The sequence below is a fragment of the Orcinus orca genome, chromosome 10 (assembly GCF_937001465.1).
Source record: "Orcinus orca chromosome 10, mOrcOrc1.1, whole genome shotgun sequence".
Taxonomy (NCBI): Eukaryota; Metazoa; Chordata; class Mammalia; order Artiodactyla; family Delphinidae; genus Orcinus; species Orcinus orca.
Genome location: NC_064568.1, coordinates 97492243 through 97508061, shown reverse-complemented (window position 1 = coordinate 97508061; position 15819 = coordinate 97492243). Strand labels below are relative to the sequence as shown.

The 15819-nt window shown below is 42.0% G+C and overlaps 2 protein-coding genes across 4 annotated transcripts in view; one reads left to right on the top strand and one right to left on the bottom strand.

Moving 5' to 3' along the window:
* NEDD9 (neural precursor cell expressed, developmentally down-regulated 9) overlaps positions 1-11041 on the bottom strand; it is a 300840-nt gene extending 289799 nt beyond the window's left edge. For all 3 annotated transcript variants that reach the window (XM_049715606.1, XM_049715605.1, XM_033434908.2), the window contains exon 1: positions 10681-11041. The gene's annotated coding sequence lies outside the window, so the exon portion shown is untranslated. The remainder of the gene's footprint in view (positions 1-10680) is intronic.
* A 92-nt stretch (positions 11042-11133) lies between these two features.
* TMEM170B (transmembrane protein 170B) overlaps positions 11134-15819 on the top strand; it is a 38766-nt gene continuing 34080 nt past the window's right edge. Inside the window, exon 1 of the mRNA XM_004273564.3 lies at positions 11134-11814. Coding sequence (XP_004273612.2) covers positions 11499-11814 — 316 coding nt within the window. The 5' untranslated portion in view covers positions 11134-11498. The remainder of the gene's footprint in view (positions 11815-15819) is intronic.

The following is a 15819-nucleotide window of genomic DNA, read 5'->3' as shown; positions in this document are numbered from 1 at the left end:
TTGTATTGTTCATCTCTGTTTGTTTGTTCTTTAATTCTTCTAGGTTTTTGTTAAACATTTCTTGCATCTTCTCAATCTTTACCTCCATTCTTTTTCTGAGGTCCTGGATCATCTTCACTATCATTATTCTGAATTCTTTTTCTGGAAGGTTGCCTATCTCCACTTCATTTAGTTGTTTTTCTGGGGTTTTATCTTGTTCCTTCATCTGGTACATAGCCCTCTGCCTTTTCATTTTGTCTATCTTTCTGTGAATGTGGTTTTTGTTCCACAGGCTGCAGGACTGTAGTTCTTCTTGCTTCTGCTGTCTGCTCTCTGGTGGATGAAGCTATCTAAGAGGCTTGTGTAACTTTCCTCATAGGAGGGGCTGGTGGTGGGTAGAGCTGTTTCTCTGGTGGGCAGGGCTCAGTAAAACTTTAATCTGCTTCACTACTGATGGGTGGGGCTGGGTTCCCTTCCTGTTGGTTGTTCGGCCTGAGGCAACCCAACGCTGGAGCCTACCTGCGCTCTTTGGTAGGGCTAATGGCAAACTCTGGGAGGGCTCATGCCAAGAAGTACTTCCCAGAACTTCTGCTGCCAGTGTCCTTGTCCCCATGGTGAGCCACAGCCACCCCCCGCCTGTGCAGGTGACCCTCCAACACTAGCAGGTAGGTCTGGTTCAGTCTCCCCTGGGGTCACTGCTCCTTCCCCCGGGTCCCGATGCACACACTACTTTGTGTGTGCCCTCCAAGAATGGAGTCTCTGTTTCCCCCAGTCCTTTCGAAGTCCTGAAATCAAATCCCACTTGCCTTCAAAGTCTGATTCTCTAGGAATTCCTCCTCCCACTGCCAGACCACCAGGTTGGGAAGCCTGACGTGCGGCTCGGACCCTTCACTCCAGTGGGTGGACTTCTGTGGTACAAGTGTTCTCCAGTCTGTGAGTCACCCACCCAGCAGTTATGGGATTTGATTTTACTGTGATTGCGCCACTCCTACCATCTCATTGTGGCTTCTCCTTTGTCTTTGGATGTGGGGTATCTTTTTTGGTGAGTTCCAGTGTCTTACTGTCGATGATTGTCCAGCAGCTAGTTGTGATTCCGGTGCTCTCACAAGAGGGAGTGAGAGCATGTACTTTTACTCCGCCATTTTGGTTCAGGGCCAATTGTTTCTTTTTAAGTAGGAGTTACGTGTGCATATTTAAACACAGAAAATAAATAAAATCTCCAGAGAGAGGAACAGACTAAAGAATTTAGAGATAATATATATCTTCATCAAAGACCAAATCCAGGGCAAATGAAAGATTTCATGAGATGTGACTATAAAGTAATAGATTGCATGTTTTAATGACTTACTACCATTTATAGTTCCAAAATGATATAATTCTTCAGAGAAGACACTCTGGAAGGTAGATTGTTATTCTAATGGCGTTGCCATTACTTCAAACACATTTTAATTTTCTTCCAAACCAGGTAGTTCCAAACTACACAAAGGTTTCACCACTCATGACACACCTCACTTTTACTCAAAAGACGTTTCTTGCCAGGCTGGCCACTCAACTGACATTACACCAAGCAACTTCTGACTCTTTCCAAATGCCAAGTCCACCCTTAAATTATAAACATTAGTACCATTGAGGGCATTTTTTAAAAGTGTGCCAAATATTTATCAAAGTAGTCTTAAATACCCAAATGTGAAAGAAAACATTCTGATTTCAAATAGAGTGTCAATCTTGTTGGCATACATGCTTGATGACTTCAAACCAGGCAAGGCTTTTGACAAAAGTTTTTTTAAGTACATATTATATATCAATTTTTCCCTGGATACTTCAACAGTTAAGCCCTAACTGGCTACTCACTGAAGCAATGATGGTATTTTTACTAATTTCCAACTGAGGTCCACTCAGCAATTTCTAAGTACATTTAAATACATGGCTTTATTTTTTCCTCCTTATTTCTTATACCTCAATATGCATGAGAAGGAAATGGCCTTGTTTTTCAAAGGCTTACAAAGAACAGAAAGGAATAAACTATGATTTCAAAATGCCTAATAATCTATTCACATCATGTTCAGATTTTCAGAAAGGAAGAAGGACAAGCAAAGGGAAAAAGGGTCATCTTTAACTTGCCCCTGCTTTAACTTTCCCAGAAATTACAGAAAGAAAGAAAAAAAGATCATTAACAAAACATCACTTTGCTTAAAACAGAAACAGACTCATAGACCTAGAGAACGAATTTACGGTTACTGTGGGGAAAGGTTGGGGGAGGGATAGATTGGGAGTTTGGGATTGACATGTACACACTGCTATATTTAAGATAAAATGTCTTTTCATGAAAAAAAAGTCACTTTGCTTAAAATGAGATCTTTTTTTTTTGCGGTTTGTGGGCCTCTCACTGTTGTGGCCTCTCCCGTTGCGGAGCACAGGCTCTGGACGCGCAGGCTCAGTGGCCATGGCTCACAGGCCCAGCTGCTCCTCAGCATGTGGGATCTTCCCAGACTGGGGTACGAACCCGTGTCCCCTGCATCGGCAGATGGGCTCTCAACCACTGCACCACCAGGGAAGCCCCAAAATGAGATCTTTTTAATGGGACTCTTAGTTCACATGAAACACAAATTTTTCACTGCCTCATCTTCACGCTGGAGTAAATTAAATTCTTTATTCATCCTTCTATTGCATTCTGTGTCATATTTCACAGTGAAATACTAGCCTGCACTTTATTTGAGCTTGGAAATCCAGGAAAAATATAAGGAGGTTGAAATAAAAGAGGAGGCTCCCTCGGAGGCCAGACTCTGAGAAGCAAGAAATGCGCCCTGGTTGCAGAGAGGAAGTTGCATTTTGTTGTACAACTTTTTGGTTACGCAGAACTCTTGGCTAATCGTGAGAGATGACATCTGTTCAACAATTGCACAACTTACTCCTCACTCAATCAACATCTGTTAATTTGATTTGATTTCTTTTTTTTAAATTTATTTATTTAATTAATTTATTTTTGGCTGTGTTGGGTCTTTGTTGCCCTATGCGGGCTTCCACTAGTTGCAGTGAGTGGGGGGCTGCTCTCCGTTGCGGTGCACGGGCTTCTCATTGCGGTGGCTTCTCTTACTGTGGAGCACGGGCTCTAGGCTCACGGGCTCAGTAGTTGTGGCTCGTGGGCTCTAGAGCGCAGGCTCAGTAGTCGTGGTGCACGGGCTTAGCTGCTCCACAGCATATAGGATCTTCCTGGACCAGGGCTCGAACCTGTGTCCCCTGCATTGGCAGGCAGACTCTTAACCACTGCACCACCAGGGAAGCCCCTGTTAATTTGATTTTAAGACACAGTCTTCCATTCCTTTGGTCATCAGGAGTGATGGAGAAACTAAGAGAAGGAGCCGAGTGCCCTACTTGATACTACCTTTTCCCCAACTGAGAACTGGGTCACATGACCTTGGCTATGAGGAAGGCTCTAATTCATCCTGTCTTATTTTTATAATACCCTCAGCACTTATGGAATATATATATATATATATATAGTAAATATATATGTCCGTAACTGAGTATACGCATTGTATTACATATATAAATATATACATATATGTAATATTATTTACTGACTATACACATATATTATGTAACATATGTAAAATATATAATATATATTATTCCTGCAATATACAATACATATATGTATATTATTATACATATTACTATACGTTACATATAATACATATTAAAATGTATACTATATACATGTATAATAACACATATTATGCATTACATTATACATGTATACATAATAAACATACATTTACATATATATAATTAATACAATGTTAGTGTATACTCAGTCACAGGTTGTTGTTAACTGTCTTCTATTGTTTCTAATGCATGTTTTATTCTCTTAAACCAATGCTAGGGTCTTTAAGGGAAGGAACAGTGTTTTTCTTATTTTTTAACACATATGATTAGTATAATGAAAGAAAAGTGATGAAAATTATTAACTTCAGTTCAAACTTATACTTTTACAGTGGGTCAGATGTTCTCATTTCATTCCCAGTTACCCCAGATACTTACTATCCAGGTAGATCCCAGGGGAACCGCAACAGGGCTGCAGCTCTCATGCAACACCAGAAAGAAATAAGATTTGTTGTTTAAACCAATGAGATTCTAAGTTTCTTTGTTATGTAGCATGGTCTAGCGAAACCTAAGGTATAGCCTAAAGCAGATCTAGTGGACAAAAATAAGTAAGATTATAGAAGACCTTTAGTAACGTAATAAATATGGTAGATCTTATTCATATAGACCACACTATTCCCTAAAAACAGAGAATACACCTTCTTCAATTGTGTACTCACTTCCCCAAATTAACCATATACTGGGCTACAAAGAAAACATCGGTAAATCCCTCAAAGGGGAAATGGTATAAATAACATTCTTTGGCTACACAGTAATTAAACTATGAACTGCTAAAAAAATATAGAAGTGCCTCCCTTTGAAAGTTGAAAGTTAAAAAAGAATCTGTCTTTTACATAACTTCAAAGTAGAAATCAAAAGTAAGATGGCAGAATTTCTAGAAGATAACAACAGAAAATGTTAATAGAACATCATGTATCAAAAGCTACAGGATAGAGCTTCCCTGGTGGCGCAGTGGTTGAGAGTCCGCCTGCCGATGCAGGGGATGCGGGTTCGTGCCCCGGTCCGGGAAGATCCCACGTGCCGCGGAGCAACTAAGCCCGTGAGCCATGGACACTGAGCCTGCGCGTCCAGAGCCTGTGTTCCGCAACTGGAGAGGCCACAGCAGTGAGAGGTCCGTGTACCGCAAAAAAAAAAAAAAAAAAAAAAAAGCTACACGATACAACCTAAACAGTGCTCAGGGCAAATTCAAAGTTAAATATTTATAAAAATAACAAAACCATCCAAGGAATAGCAGAAGAAACTAACTGATAATGATAAAAGAAAAAAAGTGAATATACAGAAACACAGAGAACTGATAAATACATCTTAGAGCTGATTAATTGGAAAAAATATAAACTGATTAGCAAATATAATTAAGATAAAATTAGAGAATGTGTACGTTCGCAAAATAAGCAACTTGTTGGAGAAGTTAAAAGATTTGCAAGAGGTATTGATTAACACTGCAAATTACTTTTAAAAATTGTATCAGATAGATAAAAATGGTTCAAATGAAAAAATTACAGAAAGAAATCAGGAAGAGAAAAAATATCGAAATGGATAAACTGCCATAGGAAAAAACACTACCTAGAAAAAAACTGACAAAGAGCTGCTTCCCTAAAGCATCGACAGCAGTTTTACAGTTGAATTTCACCAAACACCAAAGGAAAAGAAAAATCTAAATAAGGACAGCTTCTAAATATTTTGTATAAAGCCAACACAACATTAATTAGCAAAAATAAAAAATAAAAATAAAAACCACAAACTAAATTAAACACAATTCTTTTTTTTTTTTTTTTTTTTTTTTTTGCGGTACGCGGGCCTCTCACCGCTGCGGCCTCTCCCGTTGCGGAGCACAGGCTCCGGACACGCAGGCTCAGCGGCCATGGCTCACGGGCCCAGCCGCTCCGCGGCATGTAGGGATCCTCCCAGACCGGGGCACGAACCCGCGTCCCCTGCATCGGCAGGTGGACTCTCAACCACTGCGCCACCAGGGAAGCCCTTAAACACAATTCTAAAGAGAAACGTACAGATCAATCTCACTCACAATACTGATGACATAATTCTAATAAAAGATTAAGACATGGAATTAAGTAGCATATTAAAAGAATGAGAGATCATGACTAAGTGGCATTAACTCTAGAAACTCAAAGAAAATGTATTAGGAAAATTTTAATATAATCCTCATATATTTAGGACCAAAGGAAGAATCACATTGTCATATCCATGGATGCTAAAAAGAGACATATTCAACAACTTTTCAAAATCAAATTTCTTAATAAAACAAAACATTAAAATATCTCAACATCCCTTAAATTTATTTATAAATGTAACACGACTTCAGTGAAAATATAACCAGTAATATTTTTAGAATTAGGAAGCTGATTTTAAAGTTCTTCCAGAATAATACACATTCAAGATTAATCAGGAAAAAAATTGAAAGATGAATAGAAAAGGAAGACCTATCTTAGAAGAACCTGAAGCATATTGTACAGTTAAAGAAAATAAAAATAGTATGGTGCTGACACATGAATAGATAGATAGGACAAAAATGAAAGTCCAGAAATAAATCCAAGTATACACAGAAATTTTGAACATGATATAGCTGGTGTTTTAGGTCAGTGGGAAAATGATGGATTTTTCAATAAATGTTTTGGGACAATTCAGTTGCCATCTGGAAAAACAAAATTAGATCTCTACTAAACGTTTTACATTAAAAAAATTCCAAGTGGACCAAAGGTGTAAACAAAGACACCCATAAAATTTTTAGAAAAGATATGAGACTTAAAAAAATCAAATCTGAGAAGGGAAGACATTTTAAAGCATGGCGGAAGACTTAGATACCATAAAAGAAAAGGCTGACAACGTAAGTATCAGAAATTTCTACATGACCAAAGAGTTTTGTTAAAGCTAAAAGGCTACTGACAAACTGAAAAAGATGTATACAGTACATATCACAAATGGTTAATTTGTTAAATATTTAAAAGCTCCTACATGTAAGGTTTTAAAAGATAAATTACCCCAAAGAAAAATGGGCAGAAGTGCCTAGAAAAGGCAATCAATATGTTCCTTCACACACACATAAAATGTGTCACCTCACTTAAAATCAGAAAATCGCCAATAAAATACAGTGAAATACCATTTTCACCATTTTGTTCTTGGCATACAATGTGTTATGATGTTTAGCTCAACAATTAAGTACTTTAAGAATTGAGTTTAGTGTGGATTATGCATCATGAATCTACAAGTGGCATTTAATCAACACACTATTTTATGTGTTTTATGTTTGGCCTTCCATCCATAATATGACCAGACTGGATGCAGGGTAATTTCAGACTCTGGTTTTTAGGGGGGGAAACTGAGTCTCCTGTGTTGCCAAATGCAGGATTTTGTATGCGTGTGATTTTAGCAGAGTCTTTCTTTACACTCACATTCAGGCCTCAGAGAATGAATTCTTAGAGTTCAAATGTCGTGTATTATCTTTTTTAAAGACTTAGGATAATAAACAAGGAGCTACACGGCAGTGGGGAGTGGGCTGGGCAGCATCTGGCAGAAATTGGAAGGTAGGTGGTTTGTATGCACAGGTGGAGGGAAAACAACAAGGATGAGGTGGAAAATGGAGCTAGAGGCACGGGCAGTTACCTGCCTGTCCTTCCATCTCAAACACGCTCCTAACCCTCCAGGACTGTGGGTGGACGTCATTTCCCACTGCCCATATGGAGCATCTCTCTGCTCTTTTCTGGACAGGGCTGGACCCCTCAGTAGCCCCATAATGGTGACCTGGCACCCTAGGTATGCCGTATCTTACTGCGGAGACAAAATAGGACATACCTTGTTTTTCTGATTTACTGTGATGGAAATGTCTCTTGACTCTTAACAGGGGTTCTGAGAAACATTTCAACAAGTAGATTTCAGTGCAGTACCTATTTTAAAATAATATGCACGACCATTTCTTCCTCTTATTTCTGTCATTTCTTCCAACAGAATTTTATATTCTTCTTCAAAAAAACCAACAGTGCTTTCGCTGTGTGTGTGTGTGTGTGTGTGTGTGTGTGTGCGCACGTATAAGAACAAGATACAAGATTTGGGCAGAAGTGAGGTTTTGTGTATAGATTTTGAAAAAAAATTTGTCTAATAGTGTTATAAAATTTAACACTATTAAATTAGTGTTATGAAATTTCAACCCATCCTTGTGAAAATTAAATGAGCTAATATGTTGTACTTGGCACAAGGTCTGGCAGGTGGAAGGAGCTGTGTTGATTATTACTACTAGTTAAATGATGCCAAAAATCTGAAGAGGTACCATTAGTATTCCCATTTTAAAGCTAGTAAGTGATGCAGCCAGTGTTCAAACCATATTTTCCAGATAATGAATCTTTTAAACCTGCCCCATCACTCAGAGTTTGGAGCTGCTGAAATGTGTCGTGAGATGAAATTAGGTTGCCTATGTAATGTGATTCTGTGATATAGTACTGTACGGTGAGAAAGGAAGATAATAAAGGAGAAAGATGTCCTCATAGTTAATGTTTTTCTCAAAGGATCAATATCATTTTATATTCTAATTGACTTTAAAAGCTTTCTTCTGGGCCCTCTCTGGACAATTAATAGGATTCCTAAGACTTATGGGTGTTCCCTTACTTGTGTGTAAGAAATAAACTAGGAACTCTTTGTGAACTGTTATTTATTTCACATGCAAGGGCACGGGGCTAAAAGAGACCTCTAAAATTTATTTGGGGTGTTCCCTGATTTCTGGCAGGAATGCGACTAAACCATTCCTTGACCGGTGTATTAACTCAATACTGAAAGAAATTATATAACTTCCACCTGCATTAATTCAGTTTTGGGTTTCATAACCTTGGCCATTGGGAAATGTTCAATTCACTTAAGAATATACGCTTCCAACATATCATTATGTTTATCATTAGCTTTATCAAGGCAAACACAAGTTGAATGCAAGGTATTAGCCTAGAGAGCTGAGACCTTATGAATCTTCAAATCCTGTAGATAATGCCTAGCACAGAACATTATTACAGATAACAGATGCCAAATAAATGCTTACTGAATTGAGCTGAATAGCAAGGGAAACGTTGTCTGGTTATCAAAGTGCATTATCGATTTGGGCCTTCCTTGCTGTGTCTTACTTTCTCATTTCCAGAAATCAACACTTAGGTTCCATTAAAAAAATTATGTGAAACAAGAAAAATGCTGACTTTTCTAAGTTTATTCATTTATTCATTCAACAAATATTTGATGAACACCGTGTGCTAGGCACTGTCCCAGGTTCTGAATATTTTAAATGCATGCTACCATGTTGTAACAGTAGTGTGTAATAATAAGAACCCCACTGATTCCGTGTAAACTAACTAAAAGTTCCTGATGTGAGAGTTTAATGAGCTGCTGCTTAGAGAGTTTGATATGAACCCTTCCTTGAATGTAGTCATATTCTCTAATACCACTAATCATATCATGTCAAATCTCTTATTGGTAATCATTAGGTAACTTGCATCTCCCCATCCAGAACCTTAAAGGTATGGAGTTGATAGTGAGGTAAGGAAGATGTGGCTACTGGAAAGAATGAACAGACTAGGAATTCAGAAACTGGGCTGTGAAGTGGTGTCACCTCTCTAAGGCACTTAATTCTGCAGAATCAGTTTCCCCTATCTGTAAAATAAAGTGAATTGGCAAAGTGGTAAAGCCTCTTTTAAGTCTGATTATTTTATAATCTTAAATTAAGATCTCATTAATTCTATATCCGCAGAAGACGATAACTCCACATTATGAGTTTTGGCTCAGTTCTTATTAGTGATGCAGACTCTTCCCTTTCCTCCTGTGTTGCGACATCAAACAGACAATACATATGCCAACTAAAAATTGTTTTTTGCCTTCTGGTTCTATAAGAATGAAGTCAGTAGCCACTGCAGCCGCTAAACTTCCCCACACCCTGAAAGGAGTTCAGGGTGGAGATCAGGAATGAGGCCCTCCGTGCTCCAGGAAAAACTGGCACAACAGGTCTTCAGTTAGGTATTTTCAGGAGAATTTATGAGCCCAATTTCTTGCATCTTCTCACATCTACAAAAGCACTAAAATCATTAACAGAGACACCTGCTCCTCGTGACCAGCACCAACCTTCTTGTGACCAGCAGCAACTTTCTGCCAAAATGTGTGCTTAAGGGCACATACGTCCCCTTCACCAAAGTCACATATATACTGACCTCCGCACCTGCTCAGAGCTGCCTGAAAGCCTGTATCCCCGGCTACAGTCCTCGTTCTGCCCCAAATAAAACTTAACTCACACCTCTCTCGCTGTACATTATTTCCGTTGACACGTACATACGTATATAAATATACATATGTATATTTTAAGGTGGTCCCCAAGAACACCCTTTACAGGTGATCCAACCCTCCTGCGTTTTGCCCAAAGTACTTGATGATTTAGCTCCAGCATGAACTTCGGCGTCCTTTGCAGATTTTCTTTTCAGACAGTAAAGAGATTGAAAAAGGATGGGGAGAGGCGGCTGACTGGTGCATATGTGATCACTGCCAAAATTTAATTCTTATTTTTCAAGATAAAAGGTTTCAGACTTCAAGGAGGAGTTCCCTTTGTTGTGGCTGAATTTTAGACAGTTCCTCGGGCTAACGGTGGATATGGAGAAAGGCAGCAAACCACGGGAAGAGAGGTCTAGTTTAAGTCCTGAGCTGGGCGGGGCTGGGGGGAGATAACGGAGACTTTTACAATTTAGGTAAAGAGAGTACTGCAACGAAAAATGAGCTAGCCCCGAGGGTGGCCTTGAGGTGTAGGCCACCTGCCTAGCCCCAGGACTCCAGGTGATTTCAGATGCCGGAACCACGGGAGGCCCAGGTTCTGGCTGTGGGTAGGACTGGATGAATCGTAAAGTGGGTCTGTTTCTGTTTTAATGGCTTTCGGATATATTCTGCAAGTAGTAACCTACCCAGGTCATGTGACTCACCCCCCCCAAAAAAAACCCCAAACCCCAAACCCACAAACTGACAAATCTACAATGTTGAGATATTTACACTTGTTAGAAAAAGTTGTACTCAAACCTTTTTATCCAATGTATTTCATTCGAAGCCAAAGATGTGAACTGTCACAGCATCCACCTGACGGAGTTTGACACCTCGCTCCCCGTCACGTAGGGTCGGGGCTGCAGCTCAGCCTGGAGCTCCAGCACCGCCCGGATTCTCCCAGGGCGCGCGCCCGGGGCCGGGGCGCCGGGGGCAGGGAGGGCGTGGAGCTGGTTCCCCTGGAGCGCCCAGTCAGCAGCGAGGCCCGGCGGTGGCGCTAGTGACGTAGGCCGCGCTTCCCTCCGCCCCACTGCGGGCCGAGGCTCAGCCCCGTCAGCCTCGCGAGCTCGCGCGCGCGCAAAGCAGGAGGAGGAGGGCTTTGGGGCCGGCCGGCTGTCGAAGGGCGACGGGTCGCGGGAAGAGGGAGAATGAGCATGCGCAGCAGCTCCGGGGAGGGCGGGGGAGGTGGGGACCCGTGCGCGCGCGCACGATCGGCCCGGGGCGGCCGCGGGTGGAGGGGGCGGTTCCTCGAGTGTCGGCGGCAGGAGGGTTGGCAGGCTGGCGGCAGGTGCTGCCGCGGCCACTGCCGCCGCCGCCGCCGCCTCCGCCTCCTCCGAGTCCCGGGTCTGCTCGTCCTCTCGCGGTGATGAGCTGAGCCCCGTCGGGGGCTGCACCTGCCGGCTGCCCATCACCCCGGACCTCCCGGCGTGACCTCGGCCTCCTCGCGTGCCCGGCCCCCGCGGCTCCGAGCTGCCCCTGAGAGGGAGCGGCAGCGGCCTCCTCCGACCCGAGTTATCGCTCGGGGGCCGAGCAGGGAGAGCGCCCGGCCCCCTCCCCTCCCCAGTCCGCCGTCCTCGATGTCTCCCCGGCGGGGAGGGGGCTGCCTGGGAGACGCGCTGAGCGGCCCCCCCCGGAGGCCCGTCGGCGGCAGCAACAGCGACCAGCCCGGCGACCCGAAGCCTCCCCCGGCGGCGGCGGCCTGGAGGAGCCGCGCACCCGCCGCCGCCCCCGGAGCCTCGCAGCCGCCGCCGCCGCCCGGCGCCGGAGGAGAGGGCGGCGGGCGCCCCCCAGGGAAGATGAAGGCGGAGGGGGGCGACCACTCCATGATCAACCTGTCGGTGCAGCAGGTCCTGAGCCTCTGGGCCCACGGGACGGTGCTGAGGAACCTTACGGGTAATTGATGCGCCCGGGGTGGGGACCGGGATGCGGTGCCGCCCCTTGCCTCCCTTCTCCCTCCCTCGGAGGGGAAGCGCTCCTCGCCGCCCCACCCCCGAGCGCGCCCCGCTCGGGAGCTCGCGGTCCCAAGTCCTGGCGAGGAAGGTGTTAATTGGATCCGCTCCGCTCCTGTTCTGGGGGCGCCGACGCCAGTCCCCCGAGACCCCGGCTCCAGAAGCGCTGGGGGAGAATCCACGACCCCCGCCTCCCCTCCCTTCCTGCATGGGGAGGGCCGGCGACCGCCCTGCTTCTGTAGTACGCGTGGAATAGCTTTAGCGCTGAGACTTGAGTACAGTTAGCCTTTATTTATCTCCCCACCTCCATACACACACACACGCACACGCACACGCGCGCGCGCGTTTCTTGCTCTTTAGGTCTTTTTCTAGATTAGCTCTTTTTCTTTCTTGCAAATCTCAAATCGAATGCAGGACTTAAATTCCCTGCTCACAATGATAAGTTTGCTTCAACTGTTAATTTTTGTTTTTGTTTTTTTGCGATATAAATGACTCATTAAGTAGATTATATTAGGTCACGGGCTGGGTCAAGGTCTGGTGAATTCTAAGCACTTTTTGCTTTAACCGTATATCTCCTCCCTCTCCTATTTCCTTTTGTCTGTCTGACTCCCTCTGGCCTCAAGCTGCTGCTTCTGTGACATTTGATAATTTTGTGTATTTCCCTTCATACGTCAAGGCTATCAGGAGGGAATTGGACTTAATATATTATAGTAATTAACATCAATTTCTAGTTGTAAAAGTGAGCAATAATACTCATAAACTTTAAAAATCAAATTTGTAGGTCTGGTTTGTGGAGAAACTTCTGGCTTGGTTAATGCAGAAATGCTTGTATTATACCCTGACTTTAAAAAATACTCGCTAAAGATTAGTGTTTACAAGAAAGTAATTTCAGTTGCAGTTTGATGACTCCTCAGTGCGTGCTTCTCAGGGAAAAATCTTAAAAACATACTCAGGATTTAATTTTTGGAAATGTGTAAGACAGCTAATTTTGATAGAGCATTAGTATTTCAGAATGCATTATGTTAAACTGGTTAAGACTATGGAGAATATTTTGCAAATATAACCTGTCTTGATAGGATACAAGATATTATAAAATCTAGCATTACATGGAATTCAGATATTCATAGAGAAAAATTGGGATTATTTACCACAAGGTTGAGTTTAAAGACGCTGTGTGCCTTGAATGTGGAAACTGCTATATAAAATTAACATGGGGCGGGGGGCTTCCCTGTGGCACAGTGGTTGAGAGTCCGCCTGCTGATGCAGGGGACACAGGTTCGTGCCCCGGTCCGGGAAGATCCCACATGCCGCGGAGCGGCTGGGCCCGTGAGCCATGGCCACTGAGCCTGCACGTCCGGAGCCTGTGCTCCACAACGGGAGAGGCTACAACAGTGAGAGGCCCACGTACCGCAAAGTAAATAAATAATAAATAAATAAAATTAATGTGGATTCTGGATTGGATTATAGTGCCCTCACTTTTAATCTGTGGTTATTTAACTTGGAGCACACTGACCTTACATGCTGGTTGCAGGTCAGGAACATGTTTTTAGTTCTGAAAACCTACACTGACATAAGAACCATTTCATAATTCAATTGAATTTTGAGATAGACCGCTTTATTTTACTTATGGCGTTCCTTGTGTTTATCCACTGTTACTATTTCAAATGTTGTATGAATTATGTTTATTGGAGTAAAATGAAAAATAAGGATTTAAGAATATGTATTTGTATATGTTAATGACTGGCTTAGCTCATCGGTGGGTATTTAGAGAAAATTAGCTTTGGGAACCATAGAGTAAATGTAAATGTAACTTACCTCTCGGACAGATTTAACAATATTTTAAAATATTTACTTTAACATTCTGAATCATTACAGTGGCTTCCTGTTCCCATAGGTCAACCGTTAGGCTAACAATAGTAGTTTCAACCCCGGGTTAGTTCTAATTATCTCCTAACATAGTCCTAATAATTAGCTGTTGCTCATTGGACTTGCCATTTTATAAAGGATATGGGATATGCTGACCATCCAAAACCAGGACTGAGCGGGGAATGAGGAACATGGGAACCTCTTCTAGGAAATTTAAATAGAGTCTGAGTACGCAAAATTCTGTAAAAATGGAGAAAATAGATTAGAAATAGGCTTCACCAGCAGGTGAATGTACCACGTTAGGAACCCCATCACTGCTAAAAAGTAGACTCCATAAGTGGTAACATTCTGATGTGGTTCATCATGACCTTCTCCATGCTGGTGACCTTTGCGATCCCAGATGCAGCTTGGTCATTAGTTAAGTGATGCCTCCTACAGTGCCATTTATTTTTTTTTGGCTTCATAATTAAGATGTAAGTTAAAATTGTTTATTTTTTTAACATCTGTATTGGAGTATAATTGCTTTACAATGTTGTGTTAGTTTCTGCTGTATAACACAGTGGATCAGCTGTATGTATACATATATCCTCATATCCCCTCCCTCTTGCATCTACAGTGCCATTTAGAACTTAGTCTATTAAAAACAAACACACAACTTCTAAAACAAGATAACTCCTATTTATTAAATGCCTGCTATGTATCAGGCAATTTACATATATTATTTCTAATCTTCAGAGTAACTCTCCAAAGCAGATTTACAAACAAGCTCAGAGAGGTAAAGTTGGCCCACATCAAATAGCTTGAAATGGCTGAGCTAGGCTTGAAACCCGTCTCTGCCTACAGAATTACTCTTTCCCCCTTTCCAAGCTGCTTTAGCTACTTCTTCTCTGTTCTCTATAAACAGAATGAATTAAGTGCTTCATCTTGTTCCTTCTGCTCCTTATACATGCTTTTGTTGTTATATTTTTCAATTACATTATAATTTTTATTTGTCTCTTCTAGACTGTGAGCTTTTTGAGGGTGGGGTCATTGTTGTAATCATGGAATTCTGGAATCCTAGCGTATTGTATCTGGCACGTAGTATATGCTCAATGCATGTTTATTGAATTGAGCTTTTAAAACAATACTTAACAGTTGCATGATTAAAACATTCTAGTCGCCTTATTTTCAGCTACATCTGTTTGAGTGAATATGCTTTTTTTTTTTTTTTACATCTTTATTGGAGTATAATTGCTTTACAATGGTGTGTTAGTTTCTGCTTTATAACAAAGAATCAGTTATACATATACATATGTTCCCATATCTCTTCCCTCTTGCATCTCCCTCCCTCCCACCCTCCCTATCCCACCCCTCTAGGTGGTCACAAAGCACCGAGCTGATCTCCCTGTGCTATGTGGCTGCTTCCCACTAGCTATCTATTTTACGTTTGGTAGTGTATATATGTCCATGCCACTCTCTCACTTTGTCACAGCTTACCCTTCCCCCTCCCCATATCCTCAAGTCCATTCTCTAGTAGGTCTGTGTCTTTATTCCTGTCTTACCCCTAGGTTCTTCATGACATTTTTTTTTCTTAAATTCCATATATATGTGTTAGCATACGGTATTTGTCTTTCTCTTTCTGACTTACTTCACTCTGTATGACAGACTCTAGGTCCATCCACCTCATTACAGATAGCTCAATTTCATTTCTTTTTATGGCTGAGGAATATTCCATTGTATATATGTGCCACATCTTCTTTATCCATTCATCCGATGATGGACACTTAGGTTGTTTCCATCTCTGGGCTATTGTAAATAGAGCTGCAATAAACATTTTGGTACATGACTCTTTTTGAATTATGGTTTTCTCAGGGTGTATGCCCAGTAGTGGGATTGCTGGGTCATATGGTAGTTCTATTTGTAGTTTTTTAAGGAACCTCCATACTGTTCTCCATAGTGGCTGTACCAATTCACATTCCCACCAGCAGTGCAAGAGTGTTCCCTTTTCTCCACACCCTCTCCAGCATTGATTGTTTCTAGATTTTTTGATGATGGCCATTCTGACTGGTGTGAGGTGATATCTCATTGTAGTTTTGATTTGCAT